Source organism: Aulonocara sp. 'chitande type north' Nkhata Bay, linkage group LG20, assembly GCF_057382095.1.
Source record: "Aulonocara sp. 'chitande type north' Nkhata Bay isolate Kocher_YH1m ecotype deep benthic linkage group LG20, A_spYH_male_GT1.1, whole genome shotgun sequence".
Taxonomy (NCBI): Eukaryota; Metazoa; Chordata; class Actinopteri; order Cichliformes; family Cichlidae; genus Aulonocara; species Aulonocara sp. 'chitande type north' Nkhata Bay.
In genome coordinates, this window is record NC_141363.1 from 3,247,535 (window position 1) to 3,273,575 (window position 26,041).

At 41.4% G+C, this 26,041-nt stretch overlaps 1 protein-coding gene and 1 long non-coding RNA gene across 4 annotated transcripts in view; both read left to right on the forward strand.

Moving 5' to 3' along the window:
- LOC147304851 (voltage-dependent L-type calcium channel subunit beta-4-like) overlaps window positions 1-26,041 on the forward strand; it is a 31,661-nt gene that overhangs the window by 260 nt on the left and 5,360 nt on the right. For 2 of the 3 annotated variants that reach the window (XM_086277028.1, XM_086277029.1), the window contains exons 1-7: window positions 7,417-7,795; window positions 22,364-22,483; window positions 22,734-22,856; window positions 22,977-23,098; window positions 23,304-23,356; window positions 23,917-23,936; window positions 24,105-24,185. In XM_086277028.1, the coding sequence (XP_086133154.1) occupies window positions 7,751-7,795; window positions 22,364-22,483; window positions 22,734-22,856; window positions 22,977-23,098; window positions 23,304-23,356; window positions 23,917-23,936; window positions 24,105-24,185 (564 nt within the window). In that variant the 5' untranslated portion in view covers window positions 7,417-7,750. Of the gene's footprint in view, window positions 1-7,416; window positions 7,796-22,363; window positions 22,484-22,733; window positions 22,857-22,976; window positions 23,099-23,303; window positions 23,357-23,916; window positions 23,937-24,104; window positions 24,186-26,041 lie in introns of those variants that run through there. The other variant, XM_086277030.1, reaches the window with a different exon arrangement.
- On the forward strand, window positions 11,574-14,400 carry LOC147304852 (uncharacterized). The gene is made up of 4 exons (XR_015126655.1): window positions 11,574-11,748; window positions 12,662-12,810; window positions 13,511-13,676; window positions 13,752-14,400. It is a non-coding gene; the product is annotated as an uncharacterized LOC147304852 (long non-coding RNA).

The following is a 26,041-nucleotide window of genomic DNA, read 5'->3' on the forward strand; positions in this document are numbered from 1 at the left end:
GTTGTCGAGGTAACTGAGGAAAATTTGGACTGTTTTTTGTGCTGGAAGGAGTTTGAAACCAACCTGCGTGCAGTGCATTTACAGTACCATGCAGACCTGTAAGGGGGGCGAAGGTAGTAGTAGCAGGTCCTTTCTGGGATGCTGATAATTAAATTAGACACGCTGACCACGCTGGGAATCTTCCGTTTGGAGTGGAAAAGCTTTGACGTGCATGGCACTGTCTGCCAGCTGGAATTAGGGACAGATGAGCTTTGAAATGTTCGTGATAGTCATTTCACCCAAAACAACAAAACTGGTCAGCTGGCGCAACAGATGAACTGCGTGTGTGTTTATAGTCCCACTTTATGGAAAATGAGGTAATAACTGTTTTAATACTGCAGGAAAAACAAAAGCAATTTAGATCATAACCGGTGTCATGCATTTGTGAATGAGTGTGGTAATTAACGATCAGTTAAACTGTGTGGCTGTGTCTTTGCCTCCTTTAGATTCTTCATGCTTGTTTATAATGTGAGAGGACTCCAGTCATTCATCAGAGGATGTGATGTAATGCAGTGCCTAAATCAGAGTGACAACGCTAAGGCCGAATATGATGGCTATCAGTATTTTATTTACTAAGTAACGCGTTTCATGTTGAGGGAGAGAAACACAGGCGAAGTTACTTCTACAGATAATATTGCAAAGCCTGAATTAGTCACAATGTTAATAGATACGAGTGAAATGATTCTCTGTTGATAATCTAATCTGCTTTAGGTGCTTTATAGAAAACACAAAAATCAGATTTCTGCTAAATTATCAATGTAATAATGTTGCATCTGCAGCAATCTGCACTTATTTAGGTTGTTTCATTTTGTGATGTTTTATGCCTAATTTAATCAAAGTTACCATGGTGCTCTGAAAGCTCTTCTTCTCCTGGAGGTTGCATTTCACAAAGACAGATCAATATATACCTGCAGCTATAGTGAGATGATTCACCAAACAATATTAGGAAATCTCACCCAAGGGGTCTGGACTTAAAGGTGACTGAAAAGTCAGGATACATAATTTTGACCATACTGTCAGCCAGCTGGCTGGGAAAGGTCCATCATCTGCTTCATTGTGTGTCTGGAAGCAAACTACTGGAGGTCCGCTCAGTCCCTCTGCAGTACGATGAAGTGCTAAAAGTCTCTCTGTCATCATGCTGAGGACTTTTTGGCACTAATCCCAAAAACTACATTTGCTATGCAAAATGTTCAGCACTCAATGCAAAATCAGATCTTAGATATTGATTCTGTTTTTTTCTATTTGAAAAAAAAAAAAAAAGCAGCTTACAGCGTTTTTCAATGAATAAAATGGGGGGGGGGGGGGGGGGAGTCATTTTTATACATATTTAACTATTACCTTTTCTCTTGTATAGAGAAAACTTTTATTTGGAATAAGGCCCTTTCAAATGTTCATTTGAGAGTGAAGTACTAGAGGTTACAAAAAACAAACTGTAGCTGCATGCACATCTGTGGTATCACAGTAAACTTCTGAAATCCCTCTTCTTTCTTTCTTTCTTTTTTTTTAAACTTTTTTTCGTGATTATATCTGAACCACTTTGAACCAACTTCTCAGTGCACTGCTTGTTAACTTCTCAGTGAACAGCCTCACCGGAGATTATGTAAGGTACATGTGCGCAGCTCGCCACTGCAAGAAGTACACTGTCTGTGTGAAACACTGCGTGGTGACACTCTCGCTCACTTCAATAACATTCCAGTCTGTTTACCTCCTCCCTCCTCTTGGTGTGCTGGAACACATTCTGTACCTGCTTGTCTGAACCCATCAAGTACTGTATAAACCTCATGAAAGGATTTGGCAGCAAGGAGTCATCTTCCCTCCACTCAAAAATCAAAATGCAGCATCCCCAGTGCCTTAAAATAGCTCCTCATCCATAATGCACCAGCAGCAGCTCTGCCCACAGAGGCGCTTCATATGGGACAGACTGACAGACATCTGCACTCAATGCTTGGGTGCAGCTCCTAAAGCTCCTCTCTTTCTCTCCTCCTTTTCTCCCTTTGTTTAACTTCCAAACATTCATTCATTCATTCATTCATTCATTCATTCATTCATTCATTCATATTTTTATTCACAGAATGAAAATGGATGCCTCCTCTGTGTCCCTCTTCTGTTTTTTTTCCTCCTCCAGTTTCACTATTTTCTGCAACTTAGCCTATGAATTATGAATCTCAGTCTTGTTGGAGATTGTCTAGCCAACCATGGTCCTCCTTCATGTGTGAGACTACTTGGCTTTGACATATCTGCTGCTTTTTTACATAGATGCAAGGTGCAAGGTGTGGTGAGCACAAATGAATGAACCTGGTTTGTGCAGACCTCCCACATCCCATAAAACACACACACTCACCAGCCGAGCAGCTGTCAGAGTACAGCCATCCATGACGTCTGCAAAACACACTCTGCGAACCACAGGCTACACCGGGGACGCCTCCACGTGTCGAACATCGCCCCCCATATCCCTCTCATCACCATCAGACTTTCTCCCTTCTTTAAACTTTTAGCTTTTGAGATGTTGAAATCCAGAGCGGCTGAAAAATGTGACAGGACTGTAGAAATGCTTGATTTTTTTCCCCCTTGGAGGTTTTGTCTCTGTGCTCTATACAGTTAGCCCTGCAAGAAGGTTCTGCTTGTTGGGCTAATATGTGATTTTAAAGATGTCTGCTTGGGGTGTATCCCACTTGTGCCCTGTGATAGGTGGGATAGCTGGATAAGCAGATAAGAAAACGTACAGAAGGATGTAGTTACAACACATGGTACATATTTATGTCATCAGTTTTCATCACAACTCTACTGATACAAATTTGGCAGTGATCACCAGATATCTTGGAAGAACTTCACAACAACACTTAATTTTGGAATTACTTGCTCATCGACTATGTACAAGCGTAAATTGGTTTGCCCAAATAATTCTGGCAATGGTATTTTTGTTAAAAACTTGTGAAAATTACAAGAAAATCAGATATGGTATAATTAAATATGACTCCAGCTTTTCCCTTCGAGTGCTTCTGAAGTGTCTAGGGATCCCAGTCATGTTTACCTTGGTTGTTGCTTTAAGGCTCAGTGCCACCCGATGCTGCATCACATTGTCACCTTAAGCATCATGGTGGAGTTCTGAAAGAACCCAGCATGCGCTTTTGGTACAAAGTCCCATCGGACAGGCAAGGTAGAGATGAAGGGTAGACTAAGGAGGAGGAGAGAGGATGCTATGTGGAGCATAGAGAGCCTCACTGACGTAGAGAAGGGTTGTGTACTGAGTGGTGGAGAATAGGAGAGGAGGGGGGCTGTAAAGAAAGAGAGAGGGATAGTCTGCTTACAAGCACGCTACAGTACACTTCAGTGTTACACAAGAGAGAGAGCACACCATGACTGCCTAGCACAGAGAGAGCAAGCAAGAGAGACGGGGAGTGTTGCTCTCCTACCTCTATCTGAGTAAGTATGGCGCTATCTCTTCTACATCAAAATTCCTTGCCTCAAATTGCTCAGACCTCACAGCAGGTCTGATTTTCAGATGATAAAAGATTTTGGCTGACTTTGAAGAGAATGGAAAAATCTTTCCTCATTAAATTTTGATTGAAAGTTTGAAGAGTGGAGTTGTTTGCAGTTGTTAAAGTGGGGGAAGACTGAATTTTGATCTCCATTTTACCGCTGTGAACAGATCTGATGGATATCCAGATTCCTCACCCTCAGCACTCACATTTCACTGGAAATGTTGCACTAAAGCAGAAAATGGCATTTAGTGCAGTTGTGTGAAAGAGGAGCAATGGTGGGAAGCTGTGGGCATGCTCGCAAGCGTTTCTTTCTCTGCTGGTGGGGGGAAGGAGTGCATTTGGGACCGCTAGGCTTCCTGTGTGGGGTCAATTAAATACTGCATGAGACAGAGCACTAAAAGCCTGTCCCGCGAGGAGCCAAGTGCTTTGTGTGTGTGTGTGTGTGCTGGTGCATCAGTGTGCAAAGCCTTGATTAAATTTGATGAACCAGCAATGTTGAGAGGACCACAAAGGTTCCAGTTCCAGCTTCTTTGAGGTCCTCTCCAGAATCTGTGCACCGGTGTTCTCATTGTTATCTTGATAAAAGAAAAGACAATAGCCTACAATGTGCTTTCATGTATCCATAGGACTGGTTTAATCTAGAAAATCCATCTGTATCTATCTAATTCGCTTTTGTTAACTGACATCTTTCCTCGCCTACACCGTGTAGTCACTGAATAGTTTTGAGACTTAAACGTGAGCGAAAACACTTTTTTTCAATGTAAAGCTGGATTGCGTGAGTATGTAGGCCACCATTACATATTGATAAGTCTGAAATCCCCCCCAGTTAGCTCGGTGCACTAAACAAGACACACCAATTAGGCCCAACTCAAATCTAAAGCCTAAATCAGGTCATCTTTTAACAAACACATCTGACTTAATGAAGGATGCAGTTCTGTTTAATTCTGCACTGCACCGTCGGTACACAGCTTTATGTGGGTTAGCTCCAGCCTCTCTGCGCTTTGAAGCAGTTTGGTGAAGTCAGGTTGAGGGATCCCCGGGGGGATGAAAGTCTAACGATGCACAGTGTAGCCGGCAAGGCCAAGTTGTCAGCATGGATGAAAGATATTCCTGGCTACGCTCGTTGCGTCTTCTTCTACTGTATGCCAGCGTCACTGACAACCCATCCATAACTAGTCACATATTTACATCGTCAGTGTTGTATTCGCAGCACTTATCTGTGCAGCTGACAAATGCAAGGTGTATTCACTCCTTAGGTCTCCTTAAAGAGTGGAGTTGGTGTTGAGAGAACAGCTGTTTATCAGTGTGTCCTCATAGGCTGCAGGGTTTTCCAGAGGCTCATTAAAGACTGGGATAAAGTATTCTGGGGTAACATTAGAGCAGGAGGAGGGTGGAGCTGCAAAGGACAGTATGGAGTATCAATCTGTGTGCCTCTCATATTGATCCACTCTGCCCTACTCTGGTTGCATTTCTCTCTGGCTCTGAATGATCCACCTTTCCCTGTACTGCTGCCTCAGCTAACACTTCTCACAGAAAGTAAGGTGCCTTTTCATGAGTTACAAGGCCAGAAAGATGAGCGGTTGACTGCAGAGTTCCAGCATGTTAATCTCCATATTTGTCGTTAAGATCTGGAGCTGTTTTTTTAAAGCCCAGATGGCACAGGGCTTCTCACATTGTTTACAGAACAAGAGTATGGTTGGAAAAAAGAGAGACAGATAATCATAGAAAGTAACGGCGTGCGAGAGTATCAAATAAAGATCTGCTTGTGCTCAAAAACTGAGCTGGTTTAAAATCTAATATTTAACTATGGGTTTTGTTTTTTTGCCTTTTTTGGATTCAGTACTTGGATACTTGGAGGCCACTGATAAAACTACTTTCAGTGCTTCTTTATTCACAATGGGATCACCACAGCAGGTAGCTCCGCATATTTGATTACGCAGACTTTTACACTGAGTGCCCTTCCTGATAAAAGGGATCCAAAGGATTTGTGTCTCCTTCCAGGACTTAACAGAGGATCTTTTACTTGTCAGGCGAAATGTGTGGAGCGTCACACTACGCCCTCAAAGAATTTCGCTACCAAAACCATATTATTATATTTTTTGACACCTGCTTCAAGATAAACAAACCATATATACAAATATAAAATTACTTAAAAATGTACACTTTGAATTTCTGTCTTTCTCTAAATGAATTTCATTTTTTGTCTTCATTGGCTTGTGTAAAATCTGAACAAAATTGCTATTATAAGGTACAACTGCACCACAATATTAAAAATAGATACAATATAGATAAACCCACCTTTACTGCAGAGACAGCGCACATGTACATGCACAGTTATACAGATCCCTGCTCTTGTTTCCCATATTGGCTCATTCATATTCAGATTGTCTGTCTGGCTTCAGTGAATGTAGCTGAGCCATTCTCAAATCTGCTTTACTCTTTCTTTAAGGAATTCATCAAAACTCACTGAACTTTAACTTAAACAGCCCTCGGCTATCTCCCCACCGCTGCCAGGCCCAGTCACTGTTGGGAGGAGTGTGAGGAGAGGAGAGCTATATTTAGAGCACCTGAACAGCAAATTAATAACAAAAAAAGAGACATATTCTCTTAATCTTGTCTTCCTGTTCTAGTCTGACTGTGTTCTTCTCTGCCTGTTTCCTTCAAAAATCTCTGTATTTTTTCATTTCTCCCACAATTTCATGTCATCTTTTTCTCTTAATCTACCTCCACCCATTTCGCTTGAAAATATAGAGCTCTAAGAATCAACAGTAGCAAAGCAGACTAATGATTTGACATTAAAAATGTATTGAAAACTCGCATGTTTAAGTTCTCTTTCTGTTGCGATGTAGTTCATATTAGCCTTTGCCTGTTTCTAGCCCTCTTTTTCATTCCTTCTAACTCTCTCTCCCTTTATGATTGTATGGTGCCATTACTCAGAGGCTGTTTTACCCACAGCCCTAATGATGGAAATATAGCTACCATATCTTCTCTGCTGAGGGATCGGAGAGTTATTGCAATAACTTTAATAATGTGTGTGTCTCTATGTGTGTGCGTGTGTGTGTGTTAATATGGTATGTGCTTCCCTGCTTGTAAAAAGCCACACAGAAATATAGCCCCAGGGCATTTTTTTCCTAAAAGCCTTGGCAGAGTGCACTTTCTTCATTCTTAAGCAGCGAAAGTTCAGTGAGGGTGAGAGAGCATGCATGCTGCCAGCACAATGGACCCCAAATCAGGGTCTTCAGTGCCTGGGGCAACGTATAGAGCAGGCATCCAGGCCTGGCTCGCCAGGAACGAGACTTTCTTCTGCAACGGAGACGTCTCTTTCTGGCTTATTAAGACATCTGATGGACTCTAGATGGCTGCTTGCTGACTCACCGATGCAATTCTGTTTTGTAGACTCATGCATCACCTTCCTGTCAGGAGGATGGTGCAGGGCAGGGCAAGCAGGCAAGCCCTACCCTACTCGCCCCATCTCGCCTTCTCTTCCTGTTTCTGCATCCACATGTTCGCCTCTCTTTCATCAACGGCTTTACATCCTCTGCATTTCTGAGTGTTATTCATTTTGCTTTTCCTGTGCAATAAGGAAAGATACCAATTGGCAGAGGAATGACAATCAGAGACTATTTTTAAGCTTTCCTTTGCTCAGCCATTGTTATTTTTACTTATCGAGGCTTACAAGCTTATCCTTTGTTCTGCTTTATTTTTAGAAGTTCTCCCTGTGCCCAGTAAAAAATTATACACTGCACAGTGAGAGTAAACACCAGTCCAGCAATGTAGTTGTTGATTTTATATAGATATATGTGTATCTTTTTCAGGATCTCTTAATACCTGAACTTACATAAGAGGGAGGTATGGAAAAACCTGAAAGGGTTGTGAATATGATGCTGGAGAGGGCTGCATGAGATTTGTGGCAGAGAAGGGCAACCCAAGGGAGAGCAAAGCTGAGCAGAGAAAAGATCTTTTTTTTTTCTTTAAATTTATTACATGAAGTCTGACTTGCAGCTAAAGCAAGAAACTATACAATACCAGCATGCGGGCGTGTACACAACAGTGCTGCAGTCAGGGCATCAATTTTGTATAGGAAATGACTGTTGAGGCAGCGCAGCAGTGGTTGTGAAGCACTTAGGCATCGCGCACCTCCCTCTCTCCCCACTGTTACCACGGGCTGAGGGGAGGAGGGTTACGCTTTTTCATTGCAATGGGGGGAAGAAAGCGCTGGCAGGAGCATCATGTCTGCCTCCGACTCGAGCGCTACAGGACTCATCTGCAACAAGGTACGCTGTTAACCCTCCCCCTTATTTAACCACTCTGCATGCGATTCCAGCCTCTTCATCTACGAGTCCTCCATCGCTCTGCTCAGAGGCGTCTTCATTCTGCTTTTTTCCCTCTTCTTCTTCTCCCCAACCCTCTCACTCTTTTCTCAGCAGAAGTCTGTTCACTTCATTCACTTTTCCAGCATAGCCCCTACTTGTCCTCTCGTCCCTCCCTCCCTCTTTTCTTCTTCACACACACTGAACTGAAAACACACAGGCTATCTCAACTCCATTACTTTGCAGCGGTGCTTTTAACTAGTAGTTCAGTGGGTGGCCTGTCTGATGAATAATATGACTCATGACCCATTTATTTATGGCTTGTCTGTTTATAAGGTCATCCATACCAATAAATAGTATACCCCAGACCCGTTTGTGGGTCTGTTTTCCCTGTTGTCTACAATAATGTTTCATGACATTATTGTAAAAATGCAGCAGCAGCTTCAACACTTCACTGTGGAATTCAAAAATAAAAGACTGAGGTATAATTTCTGGAATAAAAGACATAACAGTACTTTGATATGTACTGAACAATTAATGGAATAATGTGTATTTATACATCTGCATAAATATGTATCTTATTTTGCACAGATTGCCATAATATTGTTCATCTACTTCAGGCATGATGGCTAAGTATAAAAAGAGCAAACCATGGCTCTAACAGCTGGTTCATGAGCAAGGAAACTTGTTTTGTCATGTGCATGCTTCCCTCTGCTGGCAGGAATCTACAACTGCTGCTGTGTCATTATCACACGTTCCAGTCCGTAACATCTGGGGGATTTCTCTCGACACCCTCTTTGGCCATAACTGTCAGCTGCACTGTGAGCAGGTCTGTCTTTTTAAGGGTCCGGTCAGCCAAACAGAGTGAGGTGTGAGTTTGCACGGTACAGTAAAGCTGTTTCAACACTGAGACTGACCAGTGTGTCTGTGATTGTGTTAGATTCCACTCTTGGTCCTATTTTTGTGCAATCAGAACAAGGATTTATTTTTTTAATTTTTTTTTACAGTGAGACAGAGTTTGTCAGAGACTGGAATAAGTAGTGAAATATATTCATGATTTTTTTTTTCTGATCTTGTTTGGTTTGTTAGAAATATGGATTGAAGGATGCATAAATATGAGGGATTACAACCATGGCTGTGTCATACATTAGATCACTTAACAGTTTATTTAAAAATTAGGATCAAGATTCATTATCTGCATTTAACCTATCTAGAGTATTAGGAGCAGAAGGACTGAAATCCAGGTGTAAGTCTGTACACTGGACATTAAACTAGCATCCAGCTTTGAAGCAACAAAGCCATTATGCTGTCACATTGACACTAAAGCTTAAAATGTAAAGGTTTTTTTTTTTTTTTACTCATGCCCTTTAATATGCTTACCCATACTGATGAGTTGGAATTGGTACATGCATATCAGCATCTGTTCCCATAATGGCTGGCAAAAGCTTATTTCCAAAGTTCCAGCTTTCTTATTTCTTCACTGACAGAATTGCAATAGAGGCAAAAGTCTGTGAAATTCTTCTGTGACTGGCTTTTATTGGCACTGCATCATGGGATGTATCACACTTGCCTTTGAGGCTGTGTAGACGATTCTCTACATACTAATTGGGTACGTATGAATAGTTGGAAGGCACTGAGGAAGAAAGAGAATGAGAAGTAGTTAGAAAGACAGAAGCAAAAACACCCCAGAGGCTCCCCATACTATTAAAAGATAGGTTTAATGTGAGATTCTCAACTTCTGCCATGTATATTTTTACAAGGTTTGTGTGACACAAAAGAAAATGCCTGGACAGCAGACAGCTGATATTATGTCTATGGAAAGATCTGGACAGTGACAAAGAGAAAATGACTGTTGTGGAGCCCTTCTTCAGCAAATCAAAGCAGTTAAATTAGACAACAACAGTACAGCTAGTGTGTGTGTGTGTGTGTGTGTGTGTGTGTGTGTGTGCACTGTGTGCTAATGAGACTCTGTCTGAACTTTAGAATAAATATCCTCCTGTTCTATCTGTAGAACTTTATGGACTTTAATTAGGTTTTGTTTCTTGCGCTGGCAGACGCTTCAGATTCTGTTCTGCTTCTGGCAGGCTTTGATATTCAAATGATATCCACAAAACTCTGTGCTGGATTCAGCTAAAATATTTTTCTGTTTGTTTTTTTCTGGGCTGGGTGAGGGGGGACAGAGGTGGAAAGAGGGATGAGGCAGGTGGGAGACAAAAGGTAAATGAAGGATGACGTTGTTCTGGAGCTATATTTAGGTGTCTTATGTGGATACTCCTGTTTGGTATGTGAGGAGTCTTCCAGCCTTACATCCAGCTGGGACTGCAGCCACCAGGGAAGAGCAGGCTTGGAGTGAAAGGATGAGTGTGGAGTTTATGGAGTGAGCATTCTGAGTTTTATTTACATCTGTATCTGTCTGTGCCGGATTTACTAATTCATTTTTAATGATTAAACTGTGGCATTTCAAGAATTGATGTTCTTGAGAAATGATTGACTGACATTTAAGCACTTTTTAAAATACATATACATAAAAATTCCCCTATCTCCCCTGCGATCTATCCTTCAAGCTTGGGTCCTCTACTAGAGGCTTGGAAGCTTGAGGGTCCTGTACAGTTGCCGTTTGCAGTTTGCTAGGACTGCGCTCTTCTGAACAGAGATCTCAGATGTTGTTCTTGGGATCTGCTGGAGCCACTTGCCTAGCTTGGGGGGGGGTCACTGCACAAATTGCTCCGATTACCAGTAGGACCACTGTTACCTTCACCCTCCACATCTTCTCAAGCTCTTCTCTGAGCCCTTGGTACTTCTCTAGATTCTCGTGTTTCTTCTTCCTGATGTTGATGTCATTTGGTATTGCTACGTCTATCACTATGGCTGTCTTCCACTGCTTGTTGGTTAGCCACCACCATTTTGTCCGTCTGTGTCTGGAAGTCCCACAGGATCTTAGCTCGGCCATTCTCCACAACTGTTACGTCCCTCTGATGGTGATATAAGAGTTGCAAGGCTGCTTCTGCGGTTCCACAATGGTGCACTCAGAAAAATTATGGTTCTTAAATGGTTCTTCAGATGTCTTCATGGTTCTTTAAAGAACCATCATACGTCAAAGAACCTTTTTATTTTGTGGATGGTTCTTCAGCTATAACAAATGGTTCTTTAAAGAACAAAAGGTTCTTCATCCTTAGCAATCTAAGTTTGATGGTGTAAATGGCATAAATATTTATTCACTATAATGAGGCTGTGAATTATACTGTGTGTTTTCTTTGTGTGCATGTGTGTGCGAAGGGGGAGGGCGGGATACCTGGCAATTACCCTTTAAGAGAAGATGGTAGGAAACTGAATATTCAAATAAAAGTTAGAAATATTTGCAAACAGTAGACACAATACACACATTCAAATACTGTACTTTAGTTTTAAATTTTAATAAAGCATTACTATTTTCTACTCCAAGGCATTACTTTTGAGATTATTATATATTTTTGAAAATATAGCATAATGATAATACTAGTTATTGTAAACTTTACAAACCACCCAGCAGTATGTAAAGTCAAATTATAAAATACAAGTAAATAACAATTGCAGAACAGAATGTCAGTGTAATGGACACAGACTTCGTTTTGACAAAGCACACTGCTTAGGTAAATGATCTGAGTAGTTGTTCATCACTGAGCAATTTGTTAATATGTGTTTCGAGCCAAATAAATGACAGAGAGAGAGAGAGTGACGTCAGAACACGTCATACTATAACCTCCCGGGAGCGGACGGAGGGGGTCAGTCGTTGAGATGCGCATGCGCAGACGGAGTGTGCGAGCGGCGGGCCTTGACCTTTCGGGAAAAAAAACTCATGGACGGTGACAGCGAAACGGATAGCAGTCTTCAGTACCTGCTGGACTTTGAAGCTGTGGATTCTGGGATTGTTAGAAAAGGTAAAACATTTTCATTAAAACCTTATTACGGTTTTATTTTTGTTACTCGTCATTGTAGCTTGCTGTTAATGTTGTGCTAACAGTAGCGATTAGCTAGATACGTTAGCCGTTGACGTCAGCGCAATTTAGTATCCAACTGTTTTCCTAACAAAACCACTGTTATAATTAAGTGAAGCTGCTCCCAGCTAATTTGAACCTTTGGCTTCTAAAATATGTGGTTCAATTGCGTGCTGCGTACATAACCCAATGTCAGCTAGACCGAAATTAAAATTTAATATATTATTAAAGTCACTAAAATGGCGCCTGAAGCCTGTTGTGATGTGAGCTCTGTGTCTGCTCTAGAAACTCTGAAATTCTGTAGATCTCAGCCGTACATTAAATACTCACATGAACCTCTACTTTGAATTCTGTATGAGCTGTATAAAATACAGCTATGCATAAGAGTTTTGAATGAATAATTAGATTAGATGACTCTTTATTGTCTAATCTAATTATATACAAATGAATAGAAATGTGACATGAGAAGGTGTGTCTTTGACTGTTCCTGCATAACTTAGTTTCGGACTAGTTGACAAGTTATGCTCCGGTCATTTGATGTTTCCAAGATAGATGTTCTTTTGTAATATAGTTAATTTTTTTGTATATCTCATTTATCCACCATCATACATTAAGCTAAGAAGAGGTCGTTATACTAACAAGAGGTATCAACGTTGGGCCAAAGTTCAGCACATGGTTAAAGTTTGTAATCCAGCCAGGGTGTAAATATCACTCAGCAGCCAGAGCTGAAGCAGGTAGCATCAACACATAAATCTACTCTACCCGGCTTAAATCACAAGAGCACCTCTGACCAAAAAGCTGTAGATTTTTCTTGTTTGCACAAATTAATCCAGATTCACATTAATTGTGTTCACAGCTCCAACAAAATGAGGAAGAGGAGGGGGAGAAACACAATTAGGTTGAATTACAATTGGATGGAAGGCGAGGACAAGGAGAAGGAAGCTTAGGATGAGGAGGAAGAGAAGCAGCAGGAGCATCTTTAGGGATCCCTATGATGTCATTGAGGTTTGTTTCATTAATATGGTCCTCTCACAAAGAAAGATGACTTGTTTTAGTTCACCTACTTCCTGTATTAAATAGTGATGTGCAAAACGTTGTGAAAAACCATGGAACAGGCACGTATAGGGCATCTGCAGGTAAATGAACATCAAATCTCTAAGACAGACTGAAATCTGTATATTTATCACCCTTATGATAAAACCCATGTCAGCCATTGGTTTATGGACTTTGTATTTTGAAGCCTCAACACTTTCTTTATTGCTGTTGCTATGTTGGGACCATATTAGGATGAGGGATCAGAATCTGGAGTCATGCACACTATTGTTTCATTTAGTGTGTATCCATAAGATTCGTACAGCAGATCCAAGTTGTGCCTTGAAAACAGGAAAGTCGTCTGCATAGAGGAGAACTGTAATAGCAGGCTTGTACAAAGTGAAGCTTTGTGCTCTCGTTTTACTTCTGTCACCCTGTTTTGATGCAGAATTCACTTGAAATCAGGCAAGAACTGGACTTATTTTTTATAATGTGTTCTTGTGAATTGATTGTGTATCGCATATGTTTGATTTGACTTTCTGCAAGACAACAGTCGTCCGCTGACCAAAAAAGTTTTCCAAATACCTCCACTTGATCTAGCCTGCATTTAGAAAAGAATAGCAAAAAAATCTGCATCTCCTGCTTCAGATGCAATTTGTGTTTCTGTGTTCAGAGGCAGCGGCGAGAGGGGAGATCTCGGCTCATCCAGCTGGAGAGCCTGACCAGGAGGAGTGGAACATTAACTCAGCTCTTCCAGGGCACCTGGGCAGACTCGGCTGTTGGCATCGGCGAGGGATGACGTGAACGCCAAACTGGAGTCCATCACAGGTCAACTGCAGGTATGCGAGTCAGACCTTCTGAGGAGGGTTTCACTTTTCTCTTCTTTATAATTGACTCTTTTCTCTCTCTTTCAGCTCCTTGTCTCAGAGTGGGAGGGATTTGAAGCACAAAGGGAGGAACTTGTCGTTTGTTTGGCTGATATGGATGTCCGCCTGAGTGAGGTTGACCAGCTGACAGGAAACGCCAGTGAAAAACTGAAACAACTGCAGGTGTGGGTTTGTTTTGATATGACATATACAGGGAGTGCAGAATTATTAGGCAAGTTGTATTTTTGAGGAATAATTTTATTATTGAACAACAACCATGTTCTCAATGAACCCAAAAAACTCATTAATATCAAAGCTGAATGTTTTTGGAAGTAGTTTTAGTTTGTTTTTAGTTTTAGCTGTTTTAGGGGGATATCTGTGTGTGCAGGTGACTATTACTGTGCATAATTATTAGGCAACTTAACAAAAAACAAATATATACCCATTTCAATTATTTATTTTTACCAGTGACACCAATATAACATCTCCACATTCACAAATATACATTTCTGACATTCAAAAACAAAACAAAAACAAATCAGCGACCAATATAGCACCTTTCTTTGCAAGGACACTCAAAAGCCTGCCATCCATGGATTCTGTCAGTGTTTTGATCTGTTCACCATCAACATTGCGTGCAGCAGCAACCACAGCCTCCCAGACACTGTTCAGAGAGGTGTACTGTTTTCCCTCCTTGTAAATCTCACATTTGATGATGGACCACAGGTTCTCAATGGGGTTCAGATCAGGTGAACAAGGTGGCCATGTCATTAGTTTTTCTTCTTTTATACCCTTTCTTGCCAGCCACGCTGTGGAGTACTTGGACGCGTGTGATGGAGCATTGTCCTGCATGAAAATCATGTTTTTCTTGAAGGATGCAGACTTCTTCCTGTACCACTGCTTGAAGAAGGTGTCTTCCAGAAACTGGCAGTAGGCCCCACAAGCTCCTCTTTGATGATACCAGCCCAAACCAGTACTCCACCTCCACCTTGCTGGCGTCTGAGTGGGACTGGAGCTCTCTGCCCTTTACCAATCCAGCCACGGGCTCATCCATCTGGCCCATCAAGACTCACTCTCATTTCATCAGTCCATAAAACCTTAGTCAGTCTTGAGATATTTCTTGGCCCAGTCTTGACGTTTCAGCTTGTGTGTCTTGTTCAGTGGTGGTCGTCTTTCAGCCTTTCTTACCTTGGCCATGTCTCTGAGTATTGCACACCTTGTGCTTTTGGGCACTCCAGTGATGTTGCAGCTCTGAAATATGGCCAAACTGGTGGCAAGTGGCATCTTGGCAGCTGCACGCTTGACTTTTCTCAGTTCATGGGCAGTTATTTGGCGCCTTGGTTTTTCCACACGCTTCTTGCGACCCTGTTGACTATTTTGAATGAAACGCTTGATTGTTCGATGATCACGCTTCAGAAGCTTTGCAATTTTGAGACTGCTGCATCCCTCTGCAAGATATCTCACTATTTTTGACTTTTCTGAGCCTGTCAAGTCCTTCTTTTGACCCATTTTGCCAAAGGAAAGGACGTTGCCTAATAATTATGCACACCTGATATAGGGTGTTGATGTCATTAGACCACACCCCTTCTCATTACAGAGATGCACATGACCTAATATGCTTAATTGGTAGTTGGCTTTCGAGCCTATACAGCTTGGAGTAAGACAACATGTATGAAGAGGATGATGTGGACAAAATACTCATTTGCCTAATAATTCTGCACTCCCTGTATTTGATATGAAACATACGTCAGAGACATTATCCTAAACTGGACTAACAAAGGACCATGAGTACAACATGAAACGTACATTACATAGCGTAATGCTAAAGTTCATTGATCATTTTAATCATAAACTTGTTGAAATATTGTTACTGAACATGCAAACATCTGCTGATGAAAATGTGTTGATTTATTGGTCTGTTATGAAGCTATTGCTATTTCTAATGTGTTTTATCACTTTCTGATGTTTTATTAATTAAACAATACATGTATTGTTGTGTTATCTGTAGCTATAGTATTTATATATATTTATTTATAGTATAGCAAATATATTTAATTATTACTGTTTAAAACACTAATATGTGACATGTATTAGTAGTGATGTTGTGCTGAGGGTTAAAATGCCTTTTTGTCTTTTGGTTACTACAAAATGACAATAAACCATTAATATATGTCTATGCTGTGCTCGTATTTATTTTACCCTACTCAAATTCAATTTATGATGCATTTTATTTTGAAAGATTTAAAATGGTTCTTTAAAGAACCACTCAAAAAAGGTTCTTTAAAATGGTTCTTTTAAAGAACCATTTTAAAGAACCACTCAAAAAAGGTTCTTTAAAATGGTTCTTTTAAAGAACCATTTTAAAGAACCACTCAAAAAAGGTTCTTTAAAATGGTTCTTTTAAAGAACCATTTGAAGGACCTTTTTAAAAATGGTTCTTTAAAGAACCATTTTTAAAAAGGTTCTTTGAAAAATGGTTCTTTAAAGAACTATTTTTAAAAAGGTTCTTTGAAAAACCATTAAAGGTGCCCCAAAGAACCATTTCTTGATGGTTCTGTGGGGCACCTTTAAAGGTTCTTCAATGAACCACTGAAAGAAATGGTTCTTCAAAGAACCATTGTTTGAAAGGTTCTTTGTGGCACCAAAAAAGGTTCTTCTATGGCATCAGTCTAAAGAACCACTTTTGGTTCCAGTTGGCACCTTTATTTTTCTGAGTGTGCACGAGCTGAGTAGCAGTGGACTGGTCAGCTTTTTTGTGATCTGGAAGCATGCCCACAGCTGATTCACAAACCAGTGACCCAGAGACAGAGTGAGCAGCAGCAGGCTGAGGCTGGTGAGATCCAGCGCTGGCTGCTGGTTGACTTCAGCAACTGCATTCAGAGGCACAGTTAGCAGCAGCATGGCTCGAGAGAAACCAGGACAGTGCAGGAATGTCAGCAGAACCACGCCTCTACCCAGAATCAAAACTTCATTGTGCTTTCTGGCACGCTGACCCTGTTTGCAGTTGTCCACACATCTGTGGAGTGTGTGTGGTAGAAACACCCAAAGCAAGCTGTGACTGACAGCAGGTGGTGATTCAGAATGACTTCTATTGACAGTCCTCAAAACGTTGTATAAATATTACACCCCACCTATTGTCAGGCGGGAGATGGAGCCTGATGTTTTGCAGAGCCTTCACCACATATGTGTTTTAATAAAATAATTTGTGTTGACCCACAAAAAAACAAAAACAAAAAAACCAAAACACTTATGTTACGACCCGGCTCAAAAGCCGCAACATAAAAAAAAAAGGAGATGAATAACAGAGTGTGGGTGAGAAGAGGTTTCATCCTAAAATGGAAAACCAGGTTGGCTAAAATGGCTGGTGCCACCAAGGCAAAGACTAGTGCACTGCCGGAAAGCTTGCCTCAGGTATGCTTTTATCCACACCTGACTAGGTGTGGCCAATTAGCACCAGCTGAAAACACTGAGACGATTAAAAGCTGCAGAGGGACGTAACACCTCCTCCCTTAAAAGGGTTCCTCTAGGACCCTTAAATTTATTAAAAGCCTCTCTGAAGCCTTCAGTTCCTTGACCCACAAACCTGGAATAAAAGTTAAAGCTAACAGAAGCACAGTGTTCACGTTATAGTTGGCATCTCTAAGCATGGATGGGCATGAGGATTTGAAGTTGCCACACTGAACAGACAAAAAGTAACATGTGACCAACACAAAGGAGCACAACAGTCAAACCCAAAATGATTACCTGATCTGCTACAACACAAAACCAAAAGTAGCAACAAATAATCACAACCAAGTGATCTGTTGTCTCCACCACACAAACAGTCACATACAAGTGGCCCTATACCACAACAAGTTACTTTAATCCAAAAAGTTCAGTAAATCAAGCGTACTAGTGACCAACCACAAAATGGAGAGCTATGGCCACACAATGATCACATCAAGGGTGGCTCAGCACCCCACAGTGTTATTGCCATCACCTGGCCAACAACACTCACAAGTGATCCAACAAAATAGCCATATTCCCCTCAACACTAAAGGTCACAGCACAAAACACTCACCTCACAAGGATCTCATTAGCATCCATCCACACTGACATATGCACACACAGGGTGTGCACACAATGCCAACTTAAAAACAGCCTACCTGCCTCAGCTACAGACCATAATCATGAATGGTCTCAAACCTCCTACCAAGTTTGGTGCCACTGATTTACTATGTGCAACTCCCAGCCTAAAACACTAAAAACAACAAAACCCTTACTTTTCCTACCCTAGTCTTCAGTGGTGTACCAGGCTCGAGGCAACTTTAAACGCGAACTCGAGAGCAGGCAGCAGACCAGAGATATAGTCTCCTACCAAACTCTGAAGCGTACCCCCACCCAGGATAGCCACCAAACACAAACTAAAACAATAAAGCAAAACAACAAACAAGTGCTTCGATGGAAGGGCAGCACAGCCACCCAGCTGAAACACACTAACTAAAGGGAGTTTGCACAATTACAGTGACCACCATCACTCACCCACTTAAAAGCAAAACAAACTGACATTCAGTCTCCACTAAAATGTCCAAATATCCCGGACGAGCCCCCACTTATGTTACGACCCGGCTCAAAAGCCGCAACATAAAAAAAAGGAGATGAATAACAGAGTGTGGGTGAGAAGAGGTTTCATCCTAAAATGGAAAACCAGGTTGGCTAAAATGGCTGGTGCCACCAAGGCAAAGACTAGTGCACTGCCGGAAAGCTTGCCTCAGGTATGCTTTTATCCACACCTGACTAGGTGTGGCCAATTAGCACCAGCTGAAAACACTGAGACGATTAAAAGCTGCAGAGGGACGTAACAACAACCCTAGTGGGCGTCTCCCATTTTGACCTAGGGACTTCCAGGCCATATTCGGCGCATATGTTTCTGTACACTATGTCGGCCACTTGGTTATGGTGTTCCATGTATGCCCTGCCTGCTAGCATCTTACATCCTGCTGTTATGTGCTGGATTGTCTCAGGAGGCATCTTTACACAGCCTGGTGTGATAGACCCCAGCCTCTGGATCTTGTGCTCAGAGCTTGTTCCTGTGCTGCCATCAGTGTTGGTCAAGTTACTTGAAAAAAAGTAATCAGTAACTAATTACTGATTACTTCCCCCAAAAAGTAATCCCGTTACTTTACTGATTACTTATTTTCAAAAGTAATTAATTACTTAGTTACTTTTTAAAAACACGATTTACAACCTGAATAGGTGATAAAGCGATAGATCTTTCAGCCCAATTCTACTTTTTCTGCATAATCCATCATACAAAATGTAATCAAATGGAAATGTCTCTTTTTTTTAACTTGTTTTATCAGTTTTAATCTTTTAACTTTATGCATCAAGCAAAAATGTAATTATATGCAACATTCTCTGACTTGAATAAATTAGTTTAACATTTAAACCTATTTTCTGCACATTCCAGCACATAAAATAAAATATTTTGTGTTTACACTCACTCTTTCAAATAGATGCAAGTAAAACACAGCAGAAAATAAATAAAGTCAAAGACTCAGCGGTCCTGTTGCTCTATTTTCACCTGTAAAGCAGGAGTGGCGTAGGCGGAGGTTTACCCTGGTGCAGGTGTGCCACGGTCAGTTGAAGAATCCGCGAGTTTCTCTGTGAGTTTCCCATTACGTCGTTGCGCACTCGGTGCTTGCTTGGAAGTTTAGGGTTTTTTTTCCGCTGTAAAAAGTTTTCTTCCCACGCACAACGGACGCTAATGTTTTTGTCACTTTTTATGGAATCAAACTCAAAATAAGGTCAGTACTTCCACGCTTTAAACGCTGCACGCTCATACTCTCTCCCACAATCGATATAGGATCCATTGTTGATCTGCACACAGCTGTTGTCACCAACGGCGCACTCGCTTACTAGGGGTGGGGGAAAAAATCGATACTGTGTAGTATCGTGATATTTTGTTTGCTAATAATGTATCGATACAGGGACAGCAGAAATCGATATTTTGTTACAAAAAAGGTTTGTGTGCTCTGACTTCAGAGCATGTTGATCCTTTTTCTGAGCAAGAATCCTGACATTCCTTCACTGTCCAAATGTGTTTAACTTTTTTTTGGCAGCAATAAACATGACAGTTTACTTATTTTAATTTAAGACATGTTTTATTTTAATTAAGTTTAAAACTTTTTTATTTAATGTAAAATTATATTTTGTTTTAATTTACTTTCAAATTCTTCTGTTGCTGAATGGGCTGCATAGTTTTCATAAATAAATAATAATAATAATAATAATAAATAAATAAATAAAATTGCAATACTATCGTATCGTGCGTTAAGTATTGTGATAATATTGTATCGTGGGATGTATGGTGATTCCCACCTCTATCGCTTACGTCACTGTCATGAGACATTCTTGCAAAAAAATCACGGTTTTAGTAACGCAGTAACGCAGCGTTCCTACGGGAAAGTAACGGTAATCTAATTACCAATTTTGCAATAGTAATCCCTTACTTTACTCGTTACTTGAAAAAAGTAATCAGATTACAGTAACGCGTTACGCGTTACTGCCCATCTCTGCCATGATTAGTGCTTCTGTGCTATCTTTCAGTCCAGCTTTGTCCAGCCACTGGTAGGACTTCTGGATGTCAGTCACTTCCTTTATCTGCTGGTGGTACATACCGTGCAGGGGCCTGTCCTTCCATGATGGTTCCTCCTCTTGCTCCTCTTTGGTGCATTTCTGCTCCCTGAGATATTCACTGAGCACATCTTCCTGATGTATTTGTGGATGTTTGCTGCCTTATCCTGAACTGTGGTACTGACACTCACCAGTCCCCGGCCTCCTTCGTTCCGCTTAGCATACAGTCTCAGGGTGCTGGACTTGGGGTAAAACCCTCCATGCATGTTTAGGAGCTTTCTCGTCTTGATGTCACTGGCTTCTATTTCCTCCTTATTATAACAGCAGCAGGGTACCTGATCACAGGCAGGGCGTAGGTGTTGATAACCCAGATTTTGTTCTACCGTTCAGCTGATTCTCAGGACTTGCCTGACCCTCTGCAGATACTTAGTGGTTGCAGCTTTCTTAGCAGCCTCTTCGTGTGGGATGCCTGTGGGATGCCCAGATACTTGTAGCTTTCCTCAGTGTCTGCAATATTTCCTTCTGGTAGCTTGATCCCCTCAGTTCTGACTACCTTCCCTCTCTTTGTTACCATCCGACTACACTTCTCCAGCCTGAACGACATTCCGATGTCATTGCTGTATATCGTGGTGGTGTGGATCAGTGAATCGATGTCTCGTTCACTCTTGTCATACAGCTTGATGTCATCCATGTACAGGAGGTGGCTGACGATTTCTCCGTTCCATAGTCGTATCCGCAGCCAGTTTTGTTGATGATCTCACTGAGGGGGTTCAGGCCTATGCAGAACAGCTGTGGGGACATAGCATCTCCTTAATAGGTCCCACACTTGATGGTGACTTGTGCTATGGGCTTGAAATTGGCATCTAGTGTTGTTGGCACATCCCCATTGAGTTCCTGATGAAGGCTCTACAGGTCCTGTTGATCTTGTACAATTCTAGGCATTCCAGGATCCATGTGCGGGGCTTCGAGTCACAGGCTTTCTTGTAATCAATCCGGGCACTGCACAGGTTGGTCAGTCTGGTCTTGCAGTCTTGGGCGACTGCTTTATCTACCAAGAGCTTGCGTTTCGTTCCTCTGTTATTCCTGCCAATTCATTTCTGTGTCCCTGCTCATGTATTGACCCACGTGCCTGTTCATCTTAGCCACTATGATGCCTGACAGGAGCTTTCAAGTGGTACTAAGGCAGCTTATTGGCTGGTAGTTGGATGGGACCGCTCCCTTCTGGGGGTCCTTGGAGATCAGGACTGTCTGGCTTTCAGTTAACAATTCTGGGTGTGTTTCATCCATTAGCAGTCTGTTCATTTGTGCTGCCACTTTAGATCCAATAGCTACTGAGCATTGACATTGTGGGTTGCGTCCTTCTCCCATATGCTCTTCCAGTATTGCTCCATCTCCAGGTTTGCTGGTGTGGTTCTCATATTGTTCCCCTGCCTCTGAGCGTATACCTTGGATGGTTCTGTGGAGTACAGCTGGTTTATTCTCCTGGTTTCTATTTCTGTGTTGAAAAAGCTGTGTTGTATTCAAGACTTTATACAGTACTGTCAGTATGATTTTAAATTGTAAAGCAGTACCAGTGGTAATAGTCCTATGTTGTTGTTGTTGTTTTTGTTTCATTATAAATCATATCCAGACATTGGATATAAGTCTGGATATTGCAGCATGTGTTATCAAAATGCTTGGTTGAAAATTGGACTTTTGCCAATGTATGGTGTGCCAGTCTGAGTGAATAAATAGACAGCAAGGTCGTGTTGCTTGTTAGTGTTGCAGAACTCGTGTTCATATTCCCCTGGGTGACATGCTTTGGAAAGCTGCAGAAGAAGAAACCCAGGTGCAGAAACAGGTGAATAGTAAGGAAAGAAAAGGGAAGTATGGAGGTCAATGCGTAGATGATGATCTATCTGTAGCTGAATCCGCAACATATGAGCTAAGTCTGTGTTTTCTATGCCGTGAGGAATTCTGAACAGCTGCTTCCAGGTACCTTATTGGGCTGATTTATGTCTTCTCCACCTGCTTTAAGACTTTCCTTCCTTTCCTCGTTCACTCAGGGTTCAGCCGATTCCTACACTAGTCGACCCTCTGATTCCGACCTGTCCCTGGAGGAGGACCAGGAGGCGTCTCGGCGTGAAGCCGAGCGCCAGGCTCAGCTGCAGCTGGAGAGAGCCAAGGTGAGAGCCTCAAGGTCAAAGGTCAATTATTGGCTTTAAAATCACCTCTACCTCCACAGGTACAGCAATAAAGTCCTGAGTCATGCTGAAAGCTTGCGTTCCAGTCGACCACTTTAGTCTTTATGTGTGTAAGGGTCTACAGAACTAAAACTAATCTTCAGATACAAATTTTGCTGAATATTAAAGAAAAGGTCATTCGATATATTGCCATAGATCTTATTTGTTTTGGGGGGGGGTTTGTCGTCCACAGGCTAAATCAGTAGCATTTGCAGTGAGAACCAATGTGAGTTACTGTGGGGCCCTTGATGAAGATTGTCCAGTCCAAGGTGCTGCAATTAACTTTGAAACCAAAGACTTTCTACACATAAAAGAGGTGAGAGCCATTACAATTCTGCATTTGTACATGGTTTACAAATAAAGTAACAATAAATATTTGCTCTGATTAATGTTAACGCATCTTGCATCATGAGAGGTGTCTTTCACTGTTACACAGAAATACAACAATGACTGGTGGATTGGTCGGCTGGTGAAGGAAGGGGCAGACATCACTTTCATCCCCAGTCCAGTCAAACTTGAGGCCATGAGGATAAAGCAAGAGCAGAAAGCAGCAGCTAGGTCAGAGATTACGCAGCTCTGAGAGACCTCTCTGTTTTTCTGACGCTGTTGTCCTAATTTTAGCAGCTTCCTCTGCAGCACACTCTTTGTAAAGTTATTTTATTACTTCTGCTCATATGTTGCTGTGGTTTGGAGGTCCTTCTTTCTAAATTGCCTCCTTAGGGGATCCACGCATAATGAAGCTTTGCATTATGTTGCTCCACAGGAAAGGAGGGAACGCGTCATCCGGAGGCTGGAGGTCCACCCCTCCATCTGCAGGTGAGAGAGACTGAAGGAGTCCTGCTGTCATGTCTGTCTGTCAGGCCTTCAAGCTGCTACCGAGTCAGATTTGCGTACAGGGACTATTTCTGGGCAAAAATGTTACCTTCAGGGAAAACACGTGTTTACAAAAATCTTTTTACTATAGAGTTTTACTTTAAATCAAACTGAAGTTCAAAAGTTATTTGATCACTGCTGAATTTGGATCAGAGCTTCCTGAATAACACACAGTTAACAAAACTGTGCACTTGTGAAGAAAAACTCGAGTGAATGCAAAAAAAAAAAGCCCAGATTGTTATTGTTCTTTTTTTTTTTAAATTGTTTTATTATTTTCAGTTTATTTCCAGAGTGGGGTTACTCATTTCTGTTTAGTCTTTATAGTTTAAAAATGTTTTACTCTTGTTAGCCCAGTTAGTAACTTGCAATTTTGCTAAGTGGAATCATAAGCCCCTCCACTCCACTTTCACAAACACTGGACACGCCCCTGCTCATCACTAATTGCAAGAACCCACTTAGCTTTTCGCCTCTTTGCTCAATGTTCATTCTGTTTGTTTTCAAAGCCAAACAGAAGCAGAAACAGGTATGTTGGGGTATTCATCTGTGTATCACTCTGCTCCGATTATTTAATTTAAATGTTTTTATTAAATTTTTATAACTTTAAAATCTATCTCTGTGATCGTGTATTACTGTAACTTCCACATATCTTAATTTTCATGACTTCCACACTGTCTGCTTGTTGCCTGTGCAGACTGAACATGTTCCCCCATATGATGTGGTCCCTTCAATGCGGCCGGTGGTCCTGGTGGGTCCTTCGTTGAAAGGCTACGAGGTGAGTCAGCCATCAGTACTGTTCTTCAGTTATTTGGGCCTGGTTCTGTTTAATCTTGTGTTTTGATGCATGTAAATTAATTTGATTTAAATATTAAATGTATTTTTAGAGATAGTTTTTTATGTATTTTTATTATGGACAACACATTTGATCACAGCTGCATTTTGGTCCAGTCAGAAAATATTGCAATAGCTATCTGACAAATTGATGCAAAGCAAAAACGACAAATTTCAGCAATAGTTTGGCCATCCTTTAACTTTGTCTCTAGTGTGAACATTTATGAAATTTGAGATTCATGCTGCTCATGATGAGTCATTGGCAGGTCAAAATCTCACTTTTTTGCTGCAAACATTATGATGTCCCACAGTAGCCTCTGCTGTAAAATGTGTATAATTAGTAAACTCGCATTGTTATTATGAGCACATTAGTATGCTGACACAAGCAGTTAGCTGAAAGTACCAGTGTGCCTAAGTGCAGCCCACAGAGCTGCAATGTACCATATCGCTTTTCCAGAAAAAGACAAATAAGCTATTCTGAGGCATTACTTAATGTTGCAGTAATCTAACTGGGAATGAAGCCTTTCATTCACTTTGCTTTTATTAACAAAGAATAAAAATTAGGAAATTAAGCAGGAAATTAAGCAATAATATTTACTGTAACTATATGTTAAACGTATTTAGATGTTTGAGTTATTTCCAGCTAGTTTCTGCTCTTTTTCTCTTCTGGATTCCCTTTCTAGCATGAGTTTAATCAGGTGTGGATTTTCTGATCCAGTAAAACTGGGGTGTTTGGCTTCCATTATCCCATGAACGCTTTTACTAAGCCGCAGTCCCACCCTGATGAAATTAAAGGGCACACAGTAGGCATCTTAGATCCATCTGAGAGCTACAGAACTGCATGTATGCCCCTTTGCATTAGCCACACCATGTGTTATACTCCCATACTGAACAGACACGCACACACACACGCACACACACACATGCACACATCACAGATGAGACATATGAAAACCCACTGCAGTCAAAACGAAATAATGTCAGAATGCATCAATTTCGATGACTCGGTGGATGAATATGTGAGGCATGTGCTTCAACATTTTCTCCCTGCCTTGCTCTTTCCTCTGTGGCGGTGCAGGCTATGAGCCAAGCTCTGTGTGTGTGTGTGTGTGTGTGTGTGTGTGTGTGTGTGTGTGTGTGTGTGTGTGTGTGTGTGTGTGTGTGTGTGTGTGTGTGTGTGTGTGTGTTGAAATATTTATGCGTTGCTCTGGTAATGTGCTTTGGGGATGCTCCAGTGGTGAATGCCAGGCTGCCTCTTTCTCTCATTCCCTCACATTCTCTTTCTCTGTGCTCCGTCTCTTGTGTACAAATTATTTTCGGCGACTCATCAGGGTTCTTCAGCACTGTCTCTCCTCCTTTCCACTCCTTTGCCTTCTTTCCCCATCTCTCTGTTTCAGTGTGGAAGCTTCATCCTCTACTCCAAAGGCCATTCATTTTTCAGGACTGTTTGAAAATAGACTGCTTCACTTCATCCTGGCAGTGCACAAACATCATTGTGCCACTCAGACATCCAAGTGATTTAACACTGAAAAAAGAAGCACTGTAATGCTGCTCATTTTTATCTGTGTTGACTCTTCTGTCTCTTTACAAAGCTATAACTGATTGGTCTTAAAGCTAAAAAATCCCATCACTGTCCTTCCAGCTGTTTACAGCTTCATTATAGTGTGTGACAGCTGAATTAATCCTCATTTAGTGCAGACACTTAAAGTCAGGTGTCACTAAAATCAGTGAAACATGCAAGAAATACTAAAGAGCAAGACGTGTGCATGAGTGAATGCATATTTCACAGCCCTTTCTCTC